The 23490-nt window shown below is 50.0% G+C and overlaps 1 protein-coding gene across 2 annotated transcripts in view; it reads right to left on the bottom strand.

Moving 5' to 3' along the window:
• Nucleotides 1-23490, bottom strand: part of Mypt-75d (Myosin phosphatase targeting subunit 75D) — a 362066-nt gene that overhangs the window by 102157 nt on the left and 236419 nt on the right. For both annotated transcript variants that reach the window (XM_077686726.1, XM_077686727.1), the window contains one exon: nt 20754-21015. In XM_077686726.1, the coding sequence (XP_077542852.1) occupies nt 20754-21000 (247 nt within the window). In that variant the 5' untranslated portion in view covers nt 21001-21015. The remainder of the gene's footprint in view (nt 1-20753; nt 21016-23490) is intronic.

The following is a 23490-nucleotide window of genomic DNA, read 5'->3' as shown; positions in this document are numbered from 1 at the left end:
GCGTTTCGTTCCAGGAAGACGCACTTTGCGCGAACTGTTTCATGTAGTGCACCAAAAAAAAAGGGAAGAATAGGAACTTAGGAAACACTCGGCGTGCGGTCAATTCACATTGGCTTACGACGCATGACACGAGTAGAACAAACAAAAGCTAGCGTGCGTCAGAAATTTCCAGCGCAGCTTTGGTTGGCCTTCATATTCTAAGGCAGTGTGGTAGCAGCGTGAATAGTGATTCTCGAGAAAAGTAGCTGCGGTGAGTCTGATGCCGAGGTTGTAGATTACAGTCGACTTAGGCAGGAGGCTCGGCGACAAACCTAGCCAAAAGAAACGCGTTCGCGAGAGAATATGCCGAAAGACCCTGCAATATTTTTGCATCGTACTTTCAGTGAACATATCGTACGCGATGGTATTTGTTGCGTACAGCTGCGAAAGCCTGGAAGGCGCACGGTGAAGTTAGTAATTGTTTCCACCACGCACCGATCGCCTCGGTACGGGGGCAGTGGCTGAGAAGGACATCCCGACGATAACTGCTTCTCACCGCAAGCATTGAACTGGGACGGCTGCCATACAAAACTTAGCGATTTGTTGGGTTTACAAGCCACCCCAACGGAGCACCTCCAAGCGCGAAGCTTCAGTTGTGGTAAAAACGCCATAGCCGCTGAAAAGATTGCCGTCGATTGGTGCTCCCTTCGTTGGAAGAACGTTGTGTTTTCCCGCAAGAATGGCGGCGTTTCCACGCACAGAATGGCCCGGGCATGTTGGGGTGTTTACCGTGTTTATAAAAACTCGAGCTTTCCCTGTGAACTTTTGCACGTGCATAGACGAGCTTCACGCCAAAAGAAAGCTGCTTGATGTAAAGTGAAAGTCGACAAAGTTTCCGCATGTTTAAATGAAAGAGAATGTTCGAATTTAAACAATTCCAGCCCAGAAGGCGGATATGGTAGCAGTCTGGTTTACTTGTGTACGTTGACCAGGGATTTACACACACATATATATACACACACACACGCACGCACACGCACGCACGCACACACACACACACACACACACACACACACACACACACACACACACACACACACACACACACACACACACACACACACACACACACACAACACCCCCTCCCCCCCAGAAGGATTTGGACACCCCCCAAAAAGAATTCACAACCACGGACACCGCGCACAGAGATTTATACCCCCCCCCTCCCCACCCCAAATCGAAATTCTGGATGAACCCCTGACGTTGACGTTTGCTGAGCTAAGAAACGGTTCTAGATTTAACCGCGAATTCTCGTTGCTAGCCGGTAATATAGGTAGTGATCGCTACAATCGGCATTGATTTGTACGACCGCTACTTTTCGTGTGAGCAGTCGCAGGCCCCATTGCGAGCAAAGCGAGGCTGGCGAGTTAGGGGATTAAACTTAACCATACCTGACGGAGCGCGCTGTCCCTACACGGCAATTTTTTGGCATGTTGGTTCCCATTGTCGCCGGCGGCTATGGGCAGGTAGCTATAAAGTAGAGTTTGTTGCTGGGCTAGTTGGTGTATATGAAGTTTAGAAGAAACCAGCTGAACATTGAAAACAAAGGACTAAGTGCTAACAAATAAGTGACAGGGACACTGCTATCCCTGTCACTTCTTTGTTAGCACTTAGTCCTTTGTTTTCAGTGTTCAGCTGGTTTCTTCTAAAACGCCATAAAGCCGGTCGCGAGCAAAAAGGACCTTTCTGCAGGAGCCGCGGTCCTCTCGCGCGCGTCATCCGCCAGCCCCTTCCCACGTCCACGTTCAAAATTCACGGGAGTTCCTTGGCATCGCCGTTCGGAAACATCTCACGGCGATGTCGCGTCACTGTCTTTGCGACCTCGTTATCGGGCGGCCCTGCTCGTCGCCGAACTAGTCCATCAGCGTCACCCTGCTGCAGACAAGACGCCTCTCCGCATCTGGTGTGGCTTTGCCTGCACCACACCAAGGTTATTTCTGGCCGAGCTGTTATTTCCGTTGGGCGGAGCTGCTTTATAGCGGGGGCCCTTGTGCATGCACTAAGTGGATTAAGGGGATGAAGTAGGGAGAAGATGGCGCCAAGGGAAACAGACTAACAATTGCAGCTTTCCTTCGCGCACAAAAACGGTCCCGCGGACGAGTTGCATAAAGAAAACAAGCGCCGCGCATTCTGCGGCGAGTTCTCAAAGCCCACGCGGAGGGCGGACGAGAAGCTCAGCCGGGGAGCGAAGAACAAGAGCCGGCTCGGTGTGAACGGAGAGCGCGCAGCGGGGACGGAGGTCGCGCGCGGGAAGAAAAATACGGCCACGCGTAAAAATCGGGGTCACGCAGAGATAGCCGACCCGTCCCTTTTCGTGTCATCCGCTGGAGCAGAAATCTGTGCACTCGGGGTCTTCACCGAGCAGCTGCAGGAGGAGGACGAGGGACGGAGACAAAGAAGCGATGAAATCGCGTAAATGGCGATCAAACAAAGCCAAATGAGAAGCCCCCCCCCCGAGAGGAGAGAGCCGGGCTCGTTTCTGTTGGGCGCGGATGCGGCAGACCTGCCGGGCACTCACTCAGGATAACCATTTCTTTGGATAGGCGGCCCCCATTTTATATTTTTGATCGCTTTCTGAGAGCGCAGCTGGACGAAGCATGCTTAATTAGTCCATCCCACGGATGAGTCGAAGGCAGGAATCAGAACGCTGGCGGCGTCAGTGCCGAGCAGCCAAGGCCACGACCATTGAGAACAGGCGCCACGAGATCAAGAGGCCGGCAAGAAGCACGCAAGCTAAGGTTGGGGTAATCGGATTGCACGCCCACGTGGTGGTAAGCTTCAACGTCGACTTGGTACCGAATGTGTGACCGCCGCCGTGGCGGCTGAATGGTAGAAATATTATCGACAGAAAATTTTGGCGCCCATGATTCGATCGCGTTCATCACAGCGGTTCGCTGTTCATCACAGCGGTTCGCTGTTCATCATCACGAAGCACAATCAATGTTAACAGATGCTCCCGCGCACCTTCTCACTTGTGGCAGTCAATTTTCCTCCTTGGCTCGCACAAAAAGAGAAGAGGGTCGCCCACACACAACACGACCAGCCACCTCTTCAACGCTCCAAGCGCTTCCACAATGATTGGGAAATGACGTCTGATGGCGCCTGCTGAGTTTTGGGCGACAGAAAACGGCGCAGGGATCAAGGATGCGGTCTCGCCTAATTTAAAGAAAACACGGGTTGTTTCCATTTTACGAGAGGTTACAACGTTCCTTCAAAAAAGAAACTAGAAGATACTATACGCTAAAAGTCAATCTTCTATCCCTAGCATTCCCAACAAGAATAAGACGCCGAGGACGAGTCGACGAATCTGGTCAGGTTTATAGTTTTTGCTTAGATAGAAACTTCCCTACAATTTCACGTTCGCTGCGACAGGGTCGACACAGATCGATTACTCGCTCTACATCCAGGGCTAGACGACCTCCTCATTCGCGACTGAACCTTCGTAGCTGGATATTATCCTACAGGAGCGACGGTATATCTTGGAAGATCGGAACTGCAAAGACGAAGGGGCAGTACGCCCCGATCAGAGACAGCCTGAAGATGCGAGTCTTCTTTAATGCAGCGCTGTTTAGGCTGACAAGTCGAAAACCCCGAAGCCTGAAGAAAAAAATGTGTTTAGGGAGGTCCCGGGAATCAAACCTGGCCAGGACTTTTTCGCTGTGAAACCGGCAACCTAACCACTGCCGGCCACACCAACGCCCAGGGGGTTACAGCTTAGCAGCAATGGAGAGCCACAACATGTGCAACCAATTGTTACGGGAAAAAAAATTGGCCGCGTATCTGCTCCTTTCGTTGCAAATGTCGTCAAAAGACGATAGTCTTTATCGACTTTTGCCAAGTAAATGCCTCCCTTCGCTTTCCCGCTCACCTCTCATGCTGTTCCTGTTGCGTCGCGCTCCTCCCAAGGTAAAGACGCCAAAGGTTTGCTTAAATCATTTTAAATTTCCCGCGTTCCACTGCTCCAAACCGGGTGTCTCGATGCCAACGCTGCCGTACGGCGAAGACGTGTGTGAATCGAGGCGCCCTACTTCAACGTTTATAAAACCGCGTTTCCCTAGTCCACGTGCGTTCCAAGCAGAACGTGGAACCTACCTAGTGGAACCTTTCGTAACTCTTGCCACTTGATTTCTTCAAATGCCGCCAGAAGCTATATGGCGCGGGCGACAGCAGGCGACGGCGGAGTGATATTTTTTTCTTCAGTTGATGAAGTATTTAATCTCGCCAAAATCAAACATGTACAATTTTTTATAAAGGAACGCTGCAAATATCACTTCTGTATTAATTTGTTGTCTTATATATGCGTAATGTCTTGTTGTTCTTCAGCAATATTGACAAGTATGTACATTACACCGGACTTAGACGGGCACATTTAGCTGTGACTATATAAGACTAATGCGCAGGCATTGTTTTAGATGCAGAGCATCTGATTCACTCGCCTTGTCCCTCCGGCGTCGTCGTCGTTGTTGTCGTCGGCGTTGTCCACCCCTCCCCCATTCTTCTCGCCGCGCCAGCTGCGCTCTCCACCGCTCACCCCCTCTCCTCTCCGATAGCGAACACTCTCTCGCGAGGAGCATTGGATTGGATTGGATTGGATTGGCTTGGCTTAGCTTGGCTTGGATTTGGATTGGATTTGGATTGGATTGGATTAAAGTGGATTGTGTTGGATTATGTTGCGTCATAGCCGCGGCACGTTGCGTATTAGCCGCGGCAGACGCGCTGGGGCCGGCGCATGTGCAGTACTCTCTCTTCCGCGGTTTCCTCTCCTTCGGGCGCGCTGCGCATATAACCGGTGTGCCGTTCTCCGGCGAAGCAACATCCACGCTTGCCTCAAACACCTAGAGTCCACGCCGCTTTACAAGTACGCCAACGTCGTCATCGACTGGGACTGGCTTACGCAGTCCCCTCAACGTTATGCGCGCTATGAAACGCGGTCCCTTCGCCGCTCCAACTATGCGTCGCATCTACACAGGGGTTCCCGCGAGGGGAGGTGGGAGTTTTTTTACTTTGGCGGGGTGGCTGAATCGAGTCACAGACAGACGGACAGACAGACAGGCATACAGACATACAGACAGACCAAAATTTCTGGGTTTAAGTAGCCCAAGAAACACTATCGTCTTTAAAAAAAAAAAAAAAAAAAAACGTTTCCTGTCGTCGGAATCGAACATGGGCCCCTCGCGTTATGAAACCGGCGTCTAGCCGACTGAGCTATCATGGCGTTCCGGGCGCACAGCATTTCCTTTAGGTTCGTAGCGCAGGTGCTGACTTTGGACTTGGCAGGTTCTAGCGCGTGCTGACGCGGTCCACTTTGGGAGAGATGTGAAAGCTTGCGGGCGGAGCGATCCCGGCCTGCCAGTCATGGAGAACTTTCAGCGGCAAGCTCGGTAAGAAATTAAGGGAGCGGGGACCCAGTCAGGTACTTATGTGTACCTTTTGCCCCCGTCCCCATAGCCCTTCTTTGTGAAAATAAAGAGCTTTTGTGAAATAAAAAAAAAACTCTCAGGCCATAACATAAGCAGCGGAAACTTAGCGCCTTACTAAACAACTTGAAAGCAAACATAGGTCGGCTCAAAAGGCCATGAACGAATAGTGATCAAAGTAACACTTACGAACAGGAAGCAAGCTTCATGGATCAGAGAACAAACTAGACTTGACGATATCATATTTCAAATAAAGAAAAAGAAATGGACTGGGGCTAGCCCCGTAATTAGGCTAAATGACCATCGGTGGACTACCAGGCTGACGAGTGGACACCGAGAGACGGGTCTAGAAAAAGAGGGAGGCCAGTTACTCGATGGAGGGACGAAACGAGGAAATTCTGAGGCAACGAATGGTCTCGAGCGGCGTGGGACAGGAGCGGTCGGAGGTCGATGGGAGATCGAGTCCTTCGTCCTGCAGTTGACCTACTGGGCCGCTGATGATGATGATCATGATGCGTCTCCGACGAAGAGAGACGGGCCGCCAGCTCTTCTGGTTCTCCAGCCTTGCACCCCTAGTGCGAGCTGCGACCATTTTTTCAATCGCCCTTCTTGGAAAATAAAGTCAGTTAGTTGCACGGTAGTGTGTGCATCCTTTGTTTTTTGCGGCTTTCCGACTTTGTAAACCTAATCAGCGCAGTGTTTCCACAGGCCACTCGTTATGTGTGCGTTTTTCGTCTTGCTGGCAAAGCCACCGGTCAGGGCGAGGGCGAACAAAAAATCAGGCAGAAACAAATATGAATTAGGGTCGCAGTCTACACAGCACAAACTGTGGCGCAGAACGAAATTTGATTTTGAAGTTCTCTCAGCTGCGCACAACACCGCTGGTTGGACGAGGGGGTTCAACAGCGGCATTTCAGAAATACGAATCACTAATGCCAACAACACCGCTCCTAAGCGATAAAAGGTAAAATTTAAGCCCTTTTTTAGTGTACGTGCTGCATCCGTGCGCGCGCGTGAGAGAGAGAGAGAGAGAGAGAGAGAGAGAGAGAGAGAGAGAGAGAGAGAGAGAGAGAGAGAGAGAGAGAGAGAGAGAGAGAGAGAGAGAGAGAGAGAGAGAGAGAGAGAGAGAGAGAGATGCGGGTGGGGTCTCAGCAGATTGTCTAAATGTTTCGACGCATGCGGTGACAAGTGCAGGGCAGAAAACTCTGATTTTGCCATTTCGGAACCAATTTATGAAGAATAAGCCTACTCATGAATTAAAGGGAAGCTGAAGCGCTTTCCAAAAAAATTGAGTTAGATTAACAGTTATATAGTTTCTTGCGCGCTGATTCCGAATATCACATTGAAATTTATCGTACATGAGTCCAAGTGGCATTTATCTTGCAAAAAGCGCGGCCCCGTTTGAAAGACGCGCGCTTTTCGTCTTTTGACGCCCCTGATTGGTTGCGCCCGTCATGACGTCAAAGGAGGACACCCTTCCGGCGTGCGGGTTGTCGGAAGCATTGCGAACGATCGCACGGTTGCCTTTGCGGCAATTTAGCCTGCAGTTTAATTTTCGCACATGACTAGAAGTTTGTTTTATAATTTCCCGTGCTGTTGGTTCAATTATCTTGGAGCTTAAATTTGCTTTACACGACAGAGAACCCCAAAGCAGTGACTGTGACGTCGACTATTGGGTTCCATCAAAATATTTTTGAATTAGGCAACCAGCATGGGGGGATTTTATACCTTATGTTAATATTAGGTACTGCCTTAACTGTTTCTTATTATACACAAAACCATTTATGCCGAAGATTAATGGGCGTTTTATAAACAATCTACCAGCGAAAATCACGTACGTGCACTGCGCGAAAAAATAGCGTTCATGCGCTGTAAACGTATATGCGAGACACATCTTGCCGGTACATGCATAAACCAACAAGCAGACTCTGCTTCCGCATTTCCTTTGTTCGTTGTCGCCCACCCCAGCCCCGCTGGCCCCGCTACTCATCCCCGTACACAGACCCACACGCGCGCGCCATTTCGGCAGCGGCGCTACGGCGCCTCCGCGATTGCTAGCTGCACTTCGATGAGTGGCGTCTTACTGCTTCACATGCATTTATTCTGAAAACACTGCAGCATACTAGTGCATGCTCAGCATTATTGGCTGTAGTAGGGCTTGATTTTCGCTTGTGCGTTGCGCATTCTGCTACAATATTACGGCCACCTCGTTATAATTAACAGACCAGTCGGACAAGGCAGTTACGTTGTAGTTACGTTACTTTAGGTAACAATCACCAAACGTTTGTGATAATGAATCGTTGGCCTGTTTCAACATTTCTAGATTTAAGCATTTACCGCGCTAGTCGGACAGAGGCCGTATTTACTCTTCGCTCCTAATTTTTTTAGTATCATCATTATATATATCACCGACTATCACTGGAGCACACTTGAGGTTCAGTGACAACAAGTGCTTTCCAGGTTATAATATGCAGCCACACGGAATCTTGGGCAAAAAATTAAGCCCCCGCAGTCAACACAAATTATGGCACGGTGGTGGTTCGGAGTGGTGTTTTTTTTTTTTAATTCCAGACAAACATCACCTTATCGTGACATGTATACTTGCAAAATAAGTAATCTGGTTGTCTTGGTTCTTTTACTTTGTAGGAATACTGTTTACCTCTTAGCCGGGAGAGAACTTCTATCAGGATTGACCCCTTGTTTTAGTTTCGCCAAAAAATTGTTTTTTTGAACACTGTCCTGAGCCCATAGGGAAAGAAAACCGACGCGTTTAACGAAACAAGTATTTCCTGAACAAATGTGACTTGGTTTCTGGAATGGAACGAAACATCCCCGGCCAAAGTACAGCAGTATTCCCCATCCTTCCTAAATCTAGAATCTAATGTGAACATTCACGTCCGTCGCATCAAAAAAAAAAAAAAAACGTATTGGAGCGGTTTACAAAGTATTTAACGTAGTGTAGTATATCCTCTGTCATCAAGCACAGCCACCTCGGCTGTCGCTTCTGTAGTTATCAAGCATCCCGGCGTGGCATTATTCTGCTTAGGAATGCGGCATGATAACGTATGCCTCGTTTGGCGTTCATGCATACTTTTTGAACACGAAAATTGTACAAATGAGTGCTATCAACCACAACAACAACAAGTATCATTCACAAGGAAACACGGCGAAAAGAGCATGGCCGAGGCGGCGATCCGGCCGGAAGTCCAGGTATGACGTTTTTCAGCCGGTTTTCGCCCGCGCTCTTCGGTCTTCCGGCATCGCGCGGTGAGATGGGGGCGGGGCATCGGGCCACTTTTGTTTGCTCATTGCGCCGCTTCTATTGCATGTATTGCGAAAATATTTCGTACACATGAACTATTGAATGTGTACTTGCTGCTAGTAAACTTTTCTTTTAATTCTAAAACCGCTTCACCTTCCCTTTAAAACAATTCAAGAAATGATACAATCGAAAAGAACTGCGGCGGGGCATTTGCATTAGGTTCATTAATTTAGGACAATTAAAACAACAACACCGCTCTCCCACAGGTCAAGGATATGCAATACCAGTTCTAGCAAAACATGCTGCAGGCTTCAATTCAATAGTGCACCTTAATGTCGCAGAGCAGCAGTGGACGACTAGCCGGCGCTTCATGCACAGCAGAAACATGCCAACGGGGCCCGAAGAAGAGGCGGACGACGGGCTACGGCGGACGGCCCTTCCACCAACTCCTCGTTTAGGCGCCCGGCACAAAACGAAGGACGGGGCTTATTCGCCGCACACGTCCCAGTCATTGCGCGGCCCTTTGTTCCGCCAGTCACACACAGAATCCCTCGGCCAAAATCCATCGGCCCGGTCGAACCGAGGCGTACACGCCCCGTTGAGAGTGCGGCCGGCCCGCGACTCAATCTGCGCTCTTTCCGCCCACGCTCACAAAAACTGGCCAGCCCAGCGCTGCAGGGCGGCTCCTTTTCCTGTCGCTCCTCACACGCGCACTCCTCTGCGCGCGGGCCAATTTTCGCTCATATGCGCGCCAAGGCGAGTCAATAGCGCCAGTCGAACACACGTCCGCGTTGCCGCCGCGAGGTCGGGCTCTGCTGCAGGCCGCCTGCCGCTATATACCACAGCGCAGCGGGCGGATCGGCAGGGCCCGCGCTCGATTCGATCCCCGATTCCGTTTTACGACGTGCGGACAGCGTGGATTCCCCGTACCCAGTCGCTGGAAATTATGGGGCGAGGGAAAACAATAACAACGGAGGGAGGCTACAGAACTCGCTTTCACGGAACTCCGTCGGAAACCAACACCCTGCTCGACGAAGCTACACAGTCGCAACAACAACCTCTACGGTTTTGCTTCCTTTAGAGCGAAATTTCCTCGAAACGCGGCGCAAGAGCAAAATAAATTGGCCCGTTTTCAGACAGCGCTATGCCATTACTGTCAAATATGTAATACGGAAAAGTAAAAAAGAAACAGTTCAAAACAAAGGGAAGTCGTACCTCTGCGGGTGAAGGCTATTTCACGTCCCGCGGCTCCGTTTCCTCACGCGTCGATATGATTGCGCAGCGTAACGCACTATGACGGAGTTCAGAAGGGCAACAGACAGGCAGGCGCCACTGCTTCCGCTCTTGTCGTTTTCGCTGTGCAATCACGTCGAGAATGTGTCATTCAATCAACCAAGGTTCCACCCTCTCACATTATGTTCCGTCCACGACAAAAACAAACGCCCGATGAAGCACTAATACCCCTGTCACACGGGCACTTTCAATCGCGATTGAGTCGATCCGGATCGAGCTCAATCCGGATCGGACACCTGCTACACGGCAGTTTCAATCGCGATCGAGCTCGATCCCGCTCGAACTCAATCCTGGTTTCTCAAGCGCGATCGAGGCTTCCAAGCGCGATCGAACGAAAGCGGCGATACTCTCGTCCCCGCTCACTAATGGCACCGAATGTAACAACTTCAACTAACGCCACAAATTGTGTCAAATAACTTGACCCAAATAAGCGTGAGGTAATATTTACATAGTTACGTATACCTACGACCGCGCGAAGTTACCAGATGCCGGCCGCAAGTACATGGTTAGCGCCATCTGGCGAACACGAGCGCAACCCGTGCAACTTCTCAATCGCGATTGAAACGTGCCGTGTAGCAGCGGCAGTACGCCGAGCGCGCTCGAAAACTCGATCGCGATTCACTTCAATCGCGATTGAAAGTGCCCGTGTGACAGGGGTATAAATTGAGTGGAAACGGAAAGGGCCACAATTGGGACAAACCACATGCGCATGCAGACCGAAACTCAAGTTGGCCGCCCGATATGAGCGCTGTGAGGTGATTGCGAGAAAAATGTTCAAAAGCAGAGCGCGCCGGATATCCCTGCTCCCAGCCCCATAAATAACCAAGTAACAGATGACAATGCGACAAGGCGCACGCTGGCCCTGATGAAACAATCAGGCGATAGACCCGCCCTGGCAAGTTGGATTTTCGGTTGTCTTGTTTCTCCGCTTTCGCCACGAGAGAACCGTGTTTACACATTCGTCTCCCCCGCCATTCCACTGGTTTGAAACGCACACTAGAAAGATCCACGCCAATGAATGGCGGCGCTTAACCGGGTGTACGCGCAGCTAAAATTAATGAAATACACAACACAGAGCCGAACGAGTAACCCCGCCTGAAACGGGTATCCACTGAAAAGAATCCCAATTAAACATGCCCCAATTCACTATTTAGGTTAAAATCAGGAATTTGCAGTTTACGGTCCCAGCTAGTTTGCACGCAATTTAAGACGCAAGCGCGTTCGAAGCTGGGGTTACGCTATCCTCCTCGGCGATTTGGTGACGTTGGTTGTGACGACATGCACGGGCTAGTCCGCAGGGCAGCATTTAACGGATTGCGAGCAAAATTACAATTACCTAACCTGCACGAACTGTCCGTGAAAAACCGAATGGTCAATATTAACCACGAAATAGGCGAACATTATTCTGGGGCAGCTGTACGTAACGAGTTACAAGTAATGGATTAGTTGTGATTAATTACATTTTACTGTAATTTCGTAACGCTGCAATTAAATCCTTGAGAAAGTAACGATCCCTACAAAAGAAAATTTTACTTTTTTTTTTTTTTTGCGAGAGGGGTTACATGTGGTGCAGTCACTCAGTTCTGGGCAAAAACGGTCAATGCCTTTCTTCTTAGAAACTACTAAGCACGAACCTCAAGGGTTAATAAGTCATTTCAGTATGCGTTGGTACTAATTCTGGGTGCAAAAAATGACTTCATCCAGCCTCTTGTGAGTAATGGGGATAAAGACCGTGCTTTTATTTCCTTTATTTTCTTCCCGAAAGGGGTTCTGGAGTGTTGGCGTCACTCAGCTCAGAGTGAGGCGCGTGCAGGTACCGATTTTTGAGACTCGATTTTCCGGCGGTCTCGCTATTTATGCCACGCTGTATTAGTATACAGGTGCTACAGTTGTAAAGAAGTACGAAAAGTAACATGGGAACCAATCGATCACTTAAGAGCAGCTTTTCGATTACTTTACAGAGGCTGTAATTGTAATCGGTTACTTTTTACAGTGAATTAATTGTACATGAAACCGGTTACTTTTTTTTTCTCTAGCCTGTACACGTCTGGTCCGAAGACTGACATAGCGCCACGCCACAATACTAACAAGTGGCGACGACGCAGCGGCAGCCCGGGGCGTGGCCAGCCGCGAATGGAGTTTTCTCACCTCCAGAGCTTCACACCTAAACTCCCATTGACGCACGTTGAACTACACAATGCAAAAGTTTCATAAGTTTACTTCGGTGTCCCTAACCCAGAGGTCGCAGGACAGGGGCATCAAGTGGTGAAAAACTATTGCTGCATGCACCACGCACAGAGAAAATGCATATTCGCCTTGAGAGATAATTAAAGAGCAGCAGAACCCCCCCATCCCAGACAATGTCGTTCATTCCAATTACCAAAGTAAAGAAGGCCATAAAAAGAGCCGCTCTAGCGCCCCGAAAGCATAGGCCAATAAAGAGAGTTCTCGCACTTTTAATCATGCAGTACTCCAGTAAAAAGGAAATTCACACAGACGAACCAAACGTCAAACACAAGCAGCCCGCACCGACGCCGTGTGGTCGCAAAACCAGCACCAAGGTAAGCCGCGGGATTTGCTGCCAATTTGTCTGTGCGCACAGATGCAGCGGCCTGTGCACTCGCTCCTATCCCTCGGAGAGGGCCCCATTGATGCTAGCTGAGCTCGACATGCGTGTTCGACTAAGCCGCCCACCAATGGGGCTGCCCGGCACGTAGCGATGAAAGTCGGCCCCGCGGCTTAGGGATGCCGAGCATGCTACGGATCACAACGGAGCGGCATCGGCTCTCTTGCCACAATGTCGGCACGCCTGTAGGGGCCTCACCGCGCAACCCTACCCTCGTTCGTAAAGAAAGGGGATGTGCGGTACCGGCAAAACCAGGCAATATATGCGAGCGCACACCGACAGGCAGCGAGAAAGCGCCGTAGTGGAAGCTGCTCAGAAGCAAGATAGTGCGTCGGCACCGCCAATACGAGCAGTTGCCACAACAAGCTGTGCCACGTCCGTCTTAAAGAACAAAACAAAACAAAAACACTGCCAGCACCGACAACGTCGCGTGTGCGGCGATATTTATGAGACAAGCCCGAATAATTCAGATCAACGTCTGCCAGCGAGAACATTAAAAAAATACAAAAAGAATGCCTAAGACTGATACCAAAGAAACTCTTCTATAATAGCGTCAAATGTTAACAGCCGATTTCTGGGCCACACCCAATCGAAATGAGGTGATGACTCCCGTCCACCTGGGAGAGCAGGCGCCAGATGCGAGATTCAGTTCATTGCGGCACACGTGACATTAGAGCGCAATCAATGGGAGTTCCGCAGTCTGAATCAGCGGTCGGATCGGGAAATCGGCGTGCAGAAGCCGAGGCAAAAACAGAGAAGAGGGCACTTGCCTCCTTGCTTTCGAATAGGACCATGATGGCACCGCCAAAGTAGTCCTCACACGCGAGCTTTTGCGCGCGAGTCTAGGAGCCAATCTAGAGCCGAGATATGTTTCAATTGCCTTACCCGAGGTCGAGAGATCAATTCACATCAACTGACCTTCTTCTTTTATGGTGGTAGGGCTAGATCGCGCACGAAACCTCGATCTTTGGGGTGTCCCAACCGCAACTCAAGCCGAAAGGCGGCAACGGATTACGTATTTAAGTAGCATAGACTGCCGCTCAATTTACGAACCGAAAACCACGAAATCTTAAGACCACGTTCGCTTTGTCCCAAGAAAGCGTAACTAACTGACAAAGCTAATGCAATCTCTGATGTCGGGCTTTTAAGCGTTGCAGCTGCACCTGGGCTGTGAGGCGCCTCGGAGGAGAACGGCTATGAATTAATCTGAAACACCCGAGAATCTTCAACTTGCGCGGATATGCTGCCAACATACGAGCGTTCTCGGTTTTCGCCTCCATCAAAGAATTACAATAAATAAAAGCAAGGAAATTCCAGAATAGACGCTGAAACCTCTCTGCTGTGTACCGAGTCCCTTTAAAGTAGGTTTCACTACTACAAACATGCGCTGCGGGGAAGACCTTATTCCAGGCCCCATATGACTAGTCCGATCCCAAAATAGGGAACCCGTGGGGCCTTTTATCAAATACCATCGGAACTTTCGGAAGGCCCCACGTCTCCCTTCGAAGCACTATATACCAAGCCCCTTCAGAGTCGGCTTCACTACGCTACACAACTGCATTGCACAAAATACACTTTCGCCTTCGGGGGGAAATACAAAGGGTCAGGTTCGAAGTATGCCGGCCCTAGGGCCTGCTATTAAAAGCACTTTCGCAAGAGGAGATTGTGTGACACATCAAGTGCTACAAACAAATAGAGGGATTTCTGCGTCGAGTTCACGTAGAAGTGCTCAGGCTTCAAAAAGAAAAACTGCCGCCTCGGCCGCGATCGAACAAGTGTCCTCACGCTCAGCAGTCCGATGCTTAAGGTAATGAACAACCAAGGCAGGTTAATTTACAAAGCTGATTGCAGTTCTGTTGCAACAAGGGGTTTGCATAGCAATTGACGGATAGTGGGGCGCTGAATACATTTCAAAAGCAGGCTGACTACATTCTGTTTCAAACAGAACAACCCCAACGAAACAGAGAACGTCATCAAAAACAACGTCATTCCTTTGAAGATGTTCAATTCCTCATACACATGCTTGCAAAGGACGACCCACCCCGTGAACCTGGTCACTGAGCATTCCATTCCCCCACCGCAAACCTGTAGAGTGTACTCTCCTCATTACGTTCCCAGCAGAAGAACGCAGTTTTATGATTACGTTCCACACACAGCGTGTGAATACACCCCGCACCGTCTGCTCGCGTTGGGAAGATCTTCCAGCAATATAAACTAGCACTTATGTGAGGCTTATTTAGTGCCGAAGCTTTACCGGCTACCCTTATCGTTTCCCTATTTTTCAAGCAAACGAGCCCTCCCCCTCCCCCTCCCTCCCCCCAAAAAGAACACCGATCTAGAAAACAAACACCGACAAACATGCTATTTCTCCCGGAGAAACACGACCGTAACCGCAAGTGACTTTAGTTTGGCTGGCTTAAGAATCCGATCAGGAGCGCCCTGAAAGTGAGGCTCCTTTCTGAATGCACGGTCCCGGAATTCTGGAAACGAGCACCGGAAGGAATGCTCCTTGGCCAGCACGGCCAAGGCCCTCCCGATTTAGCCGTAACTTCACTTACCATGCACTTGCGACATTCTTTCCTCTCTCTCTTTTTTTTTTTCTGGGGGGGGGGGGGGGGGGCAAGAAAAGTCCGCTACGCATGGTCCGCCCGGGTGCATGGTAAACGTAAAAAAAAAAAAAAAAAAAAAAACGCTTCCTTCTGACAAATCTTTCTCAACTAAGTCGCACTGCAGTCGGGCAGAATTCGCACATGATCAATGATACAGCAACTACATGCACGCGGAGAGTGTGCCTTGCATTTGTGAAAAAGAAAAAAATGTTCACTGTACACTAGACGCATGTACAGTACCGGCGGCCCCGTACTAAGTGCATTAGACTGAAACCCACAAAAATTCTCGGTAACCGATTAATCGAATTGAGCAAAACTGATTGCATTAAAAAAAAAAAAAGCTAAGTTGTAGTGAATAGCGGTCGCTGGATTTTGCCGCCAGACCCTCATCAATTATGAGAAATCGCACAAATTAAAATAATAAGAGGGCTGTTTTAAAACATTGCATCTCGTACGAAACCGTATTAGCTATAAAGTTACTTCGACTACCTCCAATTAAAGCAGGCAGCGTTGGCACCTCGGTTGCTTTTACGCGGCGCAGTTTGGTGCTTACAAAACGCTGGTGCGGCGCATAATACACATTCGAATATCAACTTTTCCCGTTACAATCACTTAACCGGACAAAATCTCAAGCAACTTCACAGTTGCCTTGGTCTACCATATAGAACGCCAAGATGAGAGCTTCGCTTTTTTTTTTTTTTTCGCATTTTCGGGGAAGTTTTTTCGTTTTGTTTGGCAGCGCCCACAATTTCGGTTCCAGCATTAAACTTTTCCCTGTCCGATTACTTCCAAAGAACTTTTGTCCTTGGGCTGCAATGTTTTTCTCACGGCACGACGAATAGCTCACGCCACAACAGCCGGTACTGCGCAATAGTCTCGTCATTTAGTGTCGAAGGGCGAATCGTCTATGCCAACCCTCGAGGTCCACAAATTTTCATCAACAACGCACAACTGAACTCGGATAAGTCAGGTCAAACAAGCGAAATCTGATTGCTTGCGTTCAATAAGCGATTTAAGGGGAGGGAAGAATGCCCTCCACCATCTACGCTAACCGAGTCGGTCAACTCAGGTGGGTCTCGCAGAAAGCATCACAGCTGCAGTGCTCCGACAAGCGAGAAGTCGCCAAGATTTCGTCCTCCGGTTTGGTTCCATCGCGGGGCAGAACTTTTGGGCCAAAGTGAATCCCTTACGTTAGTTCAGTGTATCGTGTTGGCCCCGAGCTAATCGAAGCCAGCACCGCGTGGCTCGGCTTCAGCAGAGTAACCGTTCCGCTAGCGTTCCCGCTATACATGTACGTCAGAACTATGTTTCCCCAGTATTAACATACCGCATTAAATTAACAGGGGCCCTTACTCGGGGATACGACCCGCTTCGACTGCCAACTGGTGTGCTGGTTACAGCAGTGCCTTCGCCACTCGATGATTTGCCACGCGGGCCACTACTCACGCCGTAAGCCCAAGGTTTCTTCTATCCCCTCCTGGGAGTGTAAATCAAGATCGGAGCCGGAAAGAAGCCCGCGGCTATAAACAGGAGAGGCGGCAAAGAAGCAAAGAAGCGCTTCGTAAGGGGGCCGCCGATTCCCCTCCTGCGCTCCCCCGCCCCCGTTCCGACGGCCTTGTTTGACCTTGGCCAGGCTGCGCACGAGGAAGGACGTCTTTACGGGTGGAGGATAGCCCAGAGCAATAAACGCCCATCAGAGCGGCCAGAGAGGGCCATAGCGTTCGCGCCTAATAAACTAAGAATGATAGTGGCAACGCTTATTGCACTCGAAAACCGCGACGTGGATCACGGAAAAGCTGGAACTAAGCGGGGTGGGGAAGGCCATGCGTTGCGAATGACAGACAACCGGTGGAGCATCCGCCAAACAGAATGGCTTGCCGCCGCCGTTGCAGGCGTTTCGACGCCGTCATCTTCAACCCTTGCACTTGGCGTTGCGTGCAGAGCCCGCGACGATACGGCTCATCATAACTGGGATGCGGGGCTCGTTGAACGAACACAGAAAGGAAGGCATAGAATAAGTAGACCGCCTTCCCTCTTTCAATGGTACGTGAGAAAGGACCCGGAAAGGGTGGAAACCGAAATCCCCACCACGAGCCCCTCATTTCCAATTATGATACGCTACATGGCTAGTGAAGTCCGATCGCTTCTGGCAGGCAGTCTGCCTGCTACGGGTAGCACAACAGGGTTACCGCCAAGTAAACACCGGTAAACGCTGCTGGTAAGCGAGCTAATCAGGGTCGTAGACGCCCGAGTCAAGGCTGACTTCGCCCCGAGTTGTCGAACCGGCACTGGCTACCACCCACAAAACTCAGGATGCAGTTACATACCCACAATACCCCAGAAAATGGAGAAGAATACATCCGCTCCTGAAGCTCAATTGGCAAAGCATCAGACGCGCTATCGGGAGGATGGGAGTTCGGAGAGCATGTTTTTCTCCATTTTTTCCCCTTTCCTACAATTTCAAAATGCCCCCCCCCCCCTAAAAAAACGACCTCCCCCTCACCTTCCTTGGCGTCCTTGACTGTTCACTCCCCTGTGATGAATGGGAGTACACATCCGCTTCTGATCGAGCGGGCAGCGAAACGCATTTACGCCACATAAGTGACATATCACATCACTACATCTGACACAAAGGTTCATGAACTGAGTGTTATTGTTTGCTTACAATTCCACGACATTAACTGTATCAACACCCCGATGATTAAAACAAAAGTATTCCGAGCAAAAGAACCCGCGAAAAATAATTCGTGCATTATATTCACCTAGAATACGCGGCTGGACGCCTCAGATTGTCGGTTTTAATCTTCGGCTCAGCGAAGTGAAAATGAAAAGTGCGAGCCTCCAAAAAACTACGTTTCAAACCTCAACCAGTCTAATACCAGCTGCGATGAGACTCACACGCTTCAGCATGGCCCCGCCACCCCTGCCCATAATGTGAGACAAGGCTACCAAGAGGAGCGACGCTTTCGCCACCCGAGAGCCCTTCCTGACCGCTGAGGTACGTAGGGGACGGTGCAATGATTAATTCTCTCATGACTGCCGAGAAATTCGTCCTTTGCCCCACGCAGGCCCGCACATACAGAGGCGCGCTGACTAGCGAGAATTAACCGGAAGGACCAATCGAAACACCGGTCCAACAGCACGCGGACGGACGAGCAGGGCGCACATGCAGAAAATTTGACGAAGCTAGACGAAGAAAAAAAATTAAAGCAAAACGCTGACCACATTATTTTGGTCTTCGCACTGATTGCCACCTCTAGGAGGCGTTTGTGCGAGCGTCTGGAGAGCATGCCTTTGTATTGGACAGTACGCCTCCCCCACCGTTCGTAGAGAGGGCCTTTGTGTAAACGCCCACCTACCCCCTTCGTTGTAACCACGGAGCAAGAACACACATAGGAGGGGAAACGGCCCATTGCGGCAAACCCCGGAGAGCGCCCACATAATGTCACAACGAAAACCAAGGACTGCAAGCACAGCAAGCACAGCGTCACCTGATGGACGAAATGATAGCGGCAGCAATTCATTCCGGGGCTACGCAGCGAAATGCCGATCGCGGCGCCCGCGCAGTTTCCTCCCCCCGCGGCAGATGCCGCTAGCTGAACTTATGCCGAGCACTTGTGACATTATCTGGCCGCGCTAGGACGCCTCGTTTCCCCTCCTGTCTTGTTCTGTAAAGAACATTTATATAATTACTTCGACAAACAAGAAACTTGGCTGCAACATAAAAAACCTTTGCCCTGAACCTTAGTTTTTATCCCATATTTCGTTCTCAGCAACAGTAAGCTTGGTCGCGAGTTTTTTTTCCCAGCGAACATCTTGTGCGGCGGCGCAGAGTGTTCTCGTTCTCTGTGCGGACGGTGCGGCCAGCCAACGTCTCCCAGGTCAACAGCCCTTTACTATAGTGTGCGTCATGTGCACGGTGGTCGTTTCGCTTTTTTAAGACGGCAAGGTCTTGCCACATGTGTAGCGTAATAGTAAACAGAAGTGGTATGGGTGAGAGTTAGGCGTTCTTTGCGAGCAATAGCTAGTTTAGGGCCATGGAGATGCATCATTCCGTAAGCAACAAGATTTTGTAAAGGCTTTTTAAAAATCCACGGTACGCTGAATAAGGCCTAGCGCTATGCCGGGGTTTGCTATCATCAGTGAAACTGCCTTTGGAGCATTGAATAGCAGCTCGCCTAAAAACAATCCTATGTGAACAACCATGTGGTATATATGCGGTTGTGCCAATCACACGCATGCGCTATACTGCTGCTGTGGATGATGAAGTGACTGCGAATGGTACGCTGTTAGCCGCCGCATCCCAACCGAAGACGCTCACTGGTATCGGCATACAACATAAATAAGAAATAACTTGAAAATTTAAAGCTGTATGCACACACTTTTGCTGAGTCTTATTTTTCTCTCGTAGAATTTAGGGAAATGCGACTTCACATATGGTGACGTTTTCGAGGTGCATTTACCCGTCATCTCTGACACGGAAAACGTAAATAATGGCGCTGAAGCGACTTGCCCGGTGCTTCATGTTCCTTTTTGTTTTTAATTATTCCACCACTACCCGTGCGGCCATACTGCTTGCCCCCGACTGTACGTCATCACCTTGGTGGGAAGGGCACGCCGTATACATTGCCGAAGTGTGCACCCTTGAACGTGGCCGAAATGCACGTAATCGCCTCCAGAGGAAGCTAGGCTTCGCATCGGATCTGTACAGTGAATTATTAATTGATTAATTAATTGCCATAGTACCCAATGCGTCAGCTTGGCATTACAGCAGTTTGTGTGTGGGGGGGAGGGGGGGAGGAGTACAGAAGGTACAAATGTATCCTCGGTACTCCTCCCCAGGAACTCCCAGCTGAGTTCTCAGCGCCGGCTAACGAACGTGGAGCACCGAAGACGCGACGTGGTCAGCAAAAGGTCACGCCTGCGAAACTGATCCGAACATCGAAAACCCGGAGACGTGCCACAGACAGATCCGCCCCCTTCAGTGGGGTACCCCCGAGTAGCGTGACGCGTCGACTGGCCATCGAAGAGGTGCTTACTGCCCCTCTCTTCTCGCACAGTCGGCATGGACACTCAGTGAGGTCTAACAGCCTACGGGAGCATCGCATTCTGCCCCTCACTGGCGCCGTTTCGTTGGCCTCCTCACTAACCTCTAAGCTCACCAGCGGAACGAGGAGCATCCCTATGACGCTCCTCATGGCACGCGTTGCTTCGTTCGCGGCGCTCTCCTGCGCCCACCGGGGCGATGGCGGCCCAGCATTGGCTTGGGCGTTCAATGACACCCCACGATTATTAACACTACCTACAAAAGCCAAAGGTCGCTCGAAAAATGACTGTCGCCGACTCTTACCGAGTTAGCATGCCGTACTGAGTCTTGTGGGTTGTTTAGACATGCGTGCGACATGGTCTCCAGTGACTGATTTTTCTTTTTTTTTTTTTTGCGTGTTTCTTTATGGAAGGAGGCGGTGGTGGTGACCTGAGAAGAGGCTCACAACAGAGAAACTCACCTTCGTCGACGTCGTTGCGCGCCGCGGCCTCGAGCAGCATGACGCTGGGGACGAAGTGGACCTTGTAGTCGGCCGGCGCGGCGGGCGACGACGCCTTGCCCTTCTTGGCCTTCTGCAGCTCGCGCTCGTGCTGGCTCCACTTCTTGAGCTGCTGCTGGCGCCGCTTCTTGGCGTGCTTGAGGCGCTCCTGGGTGCTCATCTTCTCCACCACGCACATCTCGGTCACCAGCTCGCTGTGCTCCGCCATCCTCCGCCCGCGCACCTGCAAGCAGTGCCCGCCGCCCATTACGACCCGCACAGCCCCGCGCGTATCAAGCAGCAGGTCCTAGCCTGGTCGCCCCAATGCCATGCTCACGCGTCGTCAGGGCACGCCCGCGAATACACACTCTGAGTCGGGGGGACAACGATGATTGCAAAGCTGCGCCAAAAGGTACAATGTGTCTACAGTTTCGTCATTTCGGGCATGCTTGCTAAGATGTGGCTAACTAAAACCCTGATGTTCAGAGGCGATTATTTCAAGCATAATACTGACTGTGGAAGAAACTGCGCGTTTTATACGAGGATGAGATGCTTCTTCTGGCTGTTTTTCCCCACGCAAAAAACAAAAAAAAACAAAAAAAACGAAATGATAAGAATTACCAAACGATAAGGAAAATGACCAAATGGCGAGAAAAATAAACACGTGTTCATTATTTAACCATGTGTGGGACGTATATTTCTTACAGCTTTACTAGTCACCCACCGTCACAGAGTGGAATAGCTCCTGATTTTTTTACAAGAATTGATGGACCGTTCGGATCAATGTCAGGGTAAGGCCGGGCTCTGCTGGCGTATCATGCTGGGCGTGACGGTCTTCAAAAGGCAGCGCTGGGCTATAGAGGGGCGCTGGTTGCATTGCCGCTCGCAGGCATGAGCGGCGACCGAATCCGCCGCTGTTGAGCTGGACGAAGCTACGCGCGTTCGGAAACGGGGCTTGTTGCGCGCTCTAAAGGAAGGCATAAAATGGTAGGCCGCTGCGAGAAAGAGAGAGAGAGAGTGTGTGCAGTTTAATGATGCTGACGATGTCTGTCCAGCAGACAGTCTAACATGCTACGTAAGGTGTAGAATTTAAAAAAAAAAATGAAACACCAAAGAAACAAAAAAGGACACCGACATGAGGTCTGGGGACAGAGTTCAGTAGTTCGTGGGAAACACCAAAGAAACAAAAAAGGACACCGACATGAGGTCTGGGGACAGAGTTCAGTAGTTCGTGGCACGAATAAAAGAAGTGGTAAAACGCACTGGAGAAATGTTCGAAAGCACTGGAGAAATGTTCGCTTTCAATTTGAGCAGAGTTCACACACCGCGGAGCGACCACACGCGATCATGAGTTTAGTAGGTCTGGGGCTTGAAACCCGCAGAAGGCTGCTGCGGTTTCCCACAGCATGTCGTTGCGGTGTAATTTATTGTACGCAGACAACAAAATTACCTTGGATAATATAGAAAGCATATGCACAGAAATTTTTGTAATTCTGAATAATAAAAAAAAAATCTCGCTTCCGACATCGTTCCTTTTTAATTTTGAGTTTCTCCCAAGTTACTGCTGCCACTCAGTTCAGGTCTGCTCTGAAGAAAGAAGAAAGGAAAATACAAAATGTCCATGCGGTAGAAATTGTATGCGTTGAAGAACGCCGTAAAGAAATGTCTTCTATTCCAGCGGGCCTCATAAGGCGAACATTTTGTTGTCGCACTAAAACCGACGTTGTTATTTTTAACGAGCACCTTCTATTAGTTAAGAAAATGTTGGAGCTTTAAATGAAACCCTGCATTGAATTAAAAGATAGCTTCACCGCATGACCTCAATGCTTGCAAAAAAGCGCCGTCAGAGCGCCAAAATGACCGATGACGAGTATAGTCGTCATGACCGATGACGACCATCCTCGTCATCGGTCATTTCGGTACATCTTATGACGGCTATACACGTCAACGGGAGCCAAAGGGTTAATGCGACAACAAAATATGCGCCCTGTGAGGCCCGCTGAAAAAAGGAGACAACCACTGTATCTGTTCTTTGCGGCGTTCACTAATGCAAAATTTCCACCGCATGGACATTTTTTATTGCCCTTTCTTCATAACACACCTGGACTGAGTGGCAGGAATAACGTGGGAGAAACCCAAAAGTAAGAAAGAAAAAAAAAGAAAATGTTGGAAGCGAGATTATTTTTCCGAACAACGAAAATTTCTGTAAATGTGCTTTCTATATTGTCCAGGGCAATTTTGTTGCCGGCTTACAATGAATTATATCGCACAAAGACATGCTATGCCAAACCGCAGCGGTTTACAATTTTATGGCACCCTTTACAGCGCGCAACAAGGCCCGTTTCCGAGCCCGCGTAGCTTCGTCCAGTTCAACAGCGGCGGATTCGGTCGCCGCTGATGCCTGCGAGCACAATGCAACCAGCGCCCCTCTATTCGCACTTTCCAGCGAATGTAGGGGGCGCGACGGGGTATCCAAAATGGAGGACGGGACGATGATCGGGACGTCGCGTTAGCGCGCGCGTCTGGAGGAAAAAGCCGATCCGGGCCCATTAGTGTCTCTTCAGACCATCTTTTCCCTTGCCGATGAGACACGAAGGTGCTTTTTCGAAGGTGGAGCAGTTCATAACGCCAGTCACACAGTGTGTTGCGGCATCAGGGAGGCCACCGATGACATGCTGAGCATCGAAGGATTGTGCCTGCAACCGAATGGCGTCACCAG

This window comes from Haemaphysalis longicornis, unplaced genomic scaffold (genome assembly GCF_048455015.1).
Source record: "Haemaphysalis longicornis isolate Haplotype H1 unplaced genomic scaffold, Haemaphysalis longicornis Haplotype H1 scaffold_1, whole genome shotgun sequence".
Taxonomy (NCBI): Eukaryota; Metazoa; Arthropoda; class Arachnida; order Ixodida; family Ixodidae; genus Haemaphysalis; species Haemaphysalis longicornis.
This window is presented reverse-complemented; position numbering and strand designations above follow the sequence as displayed.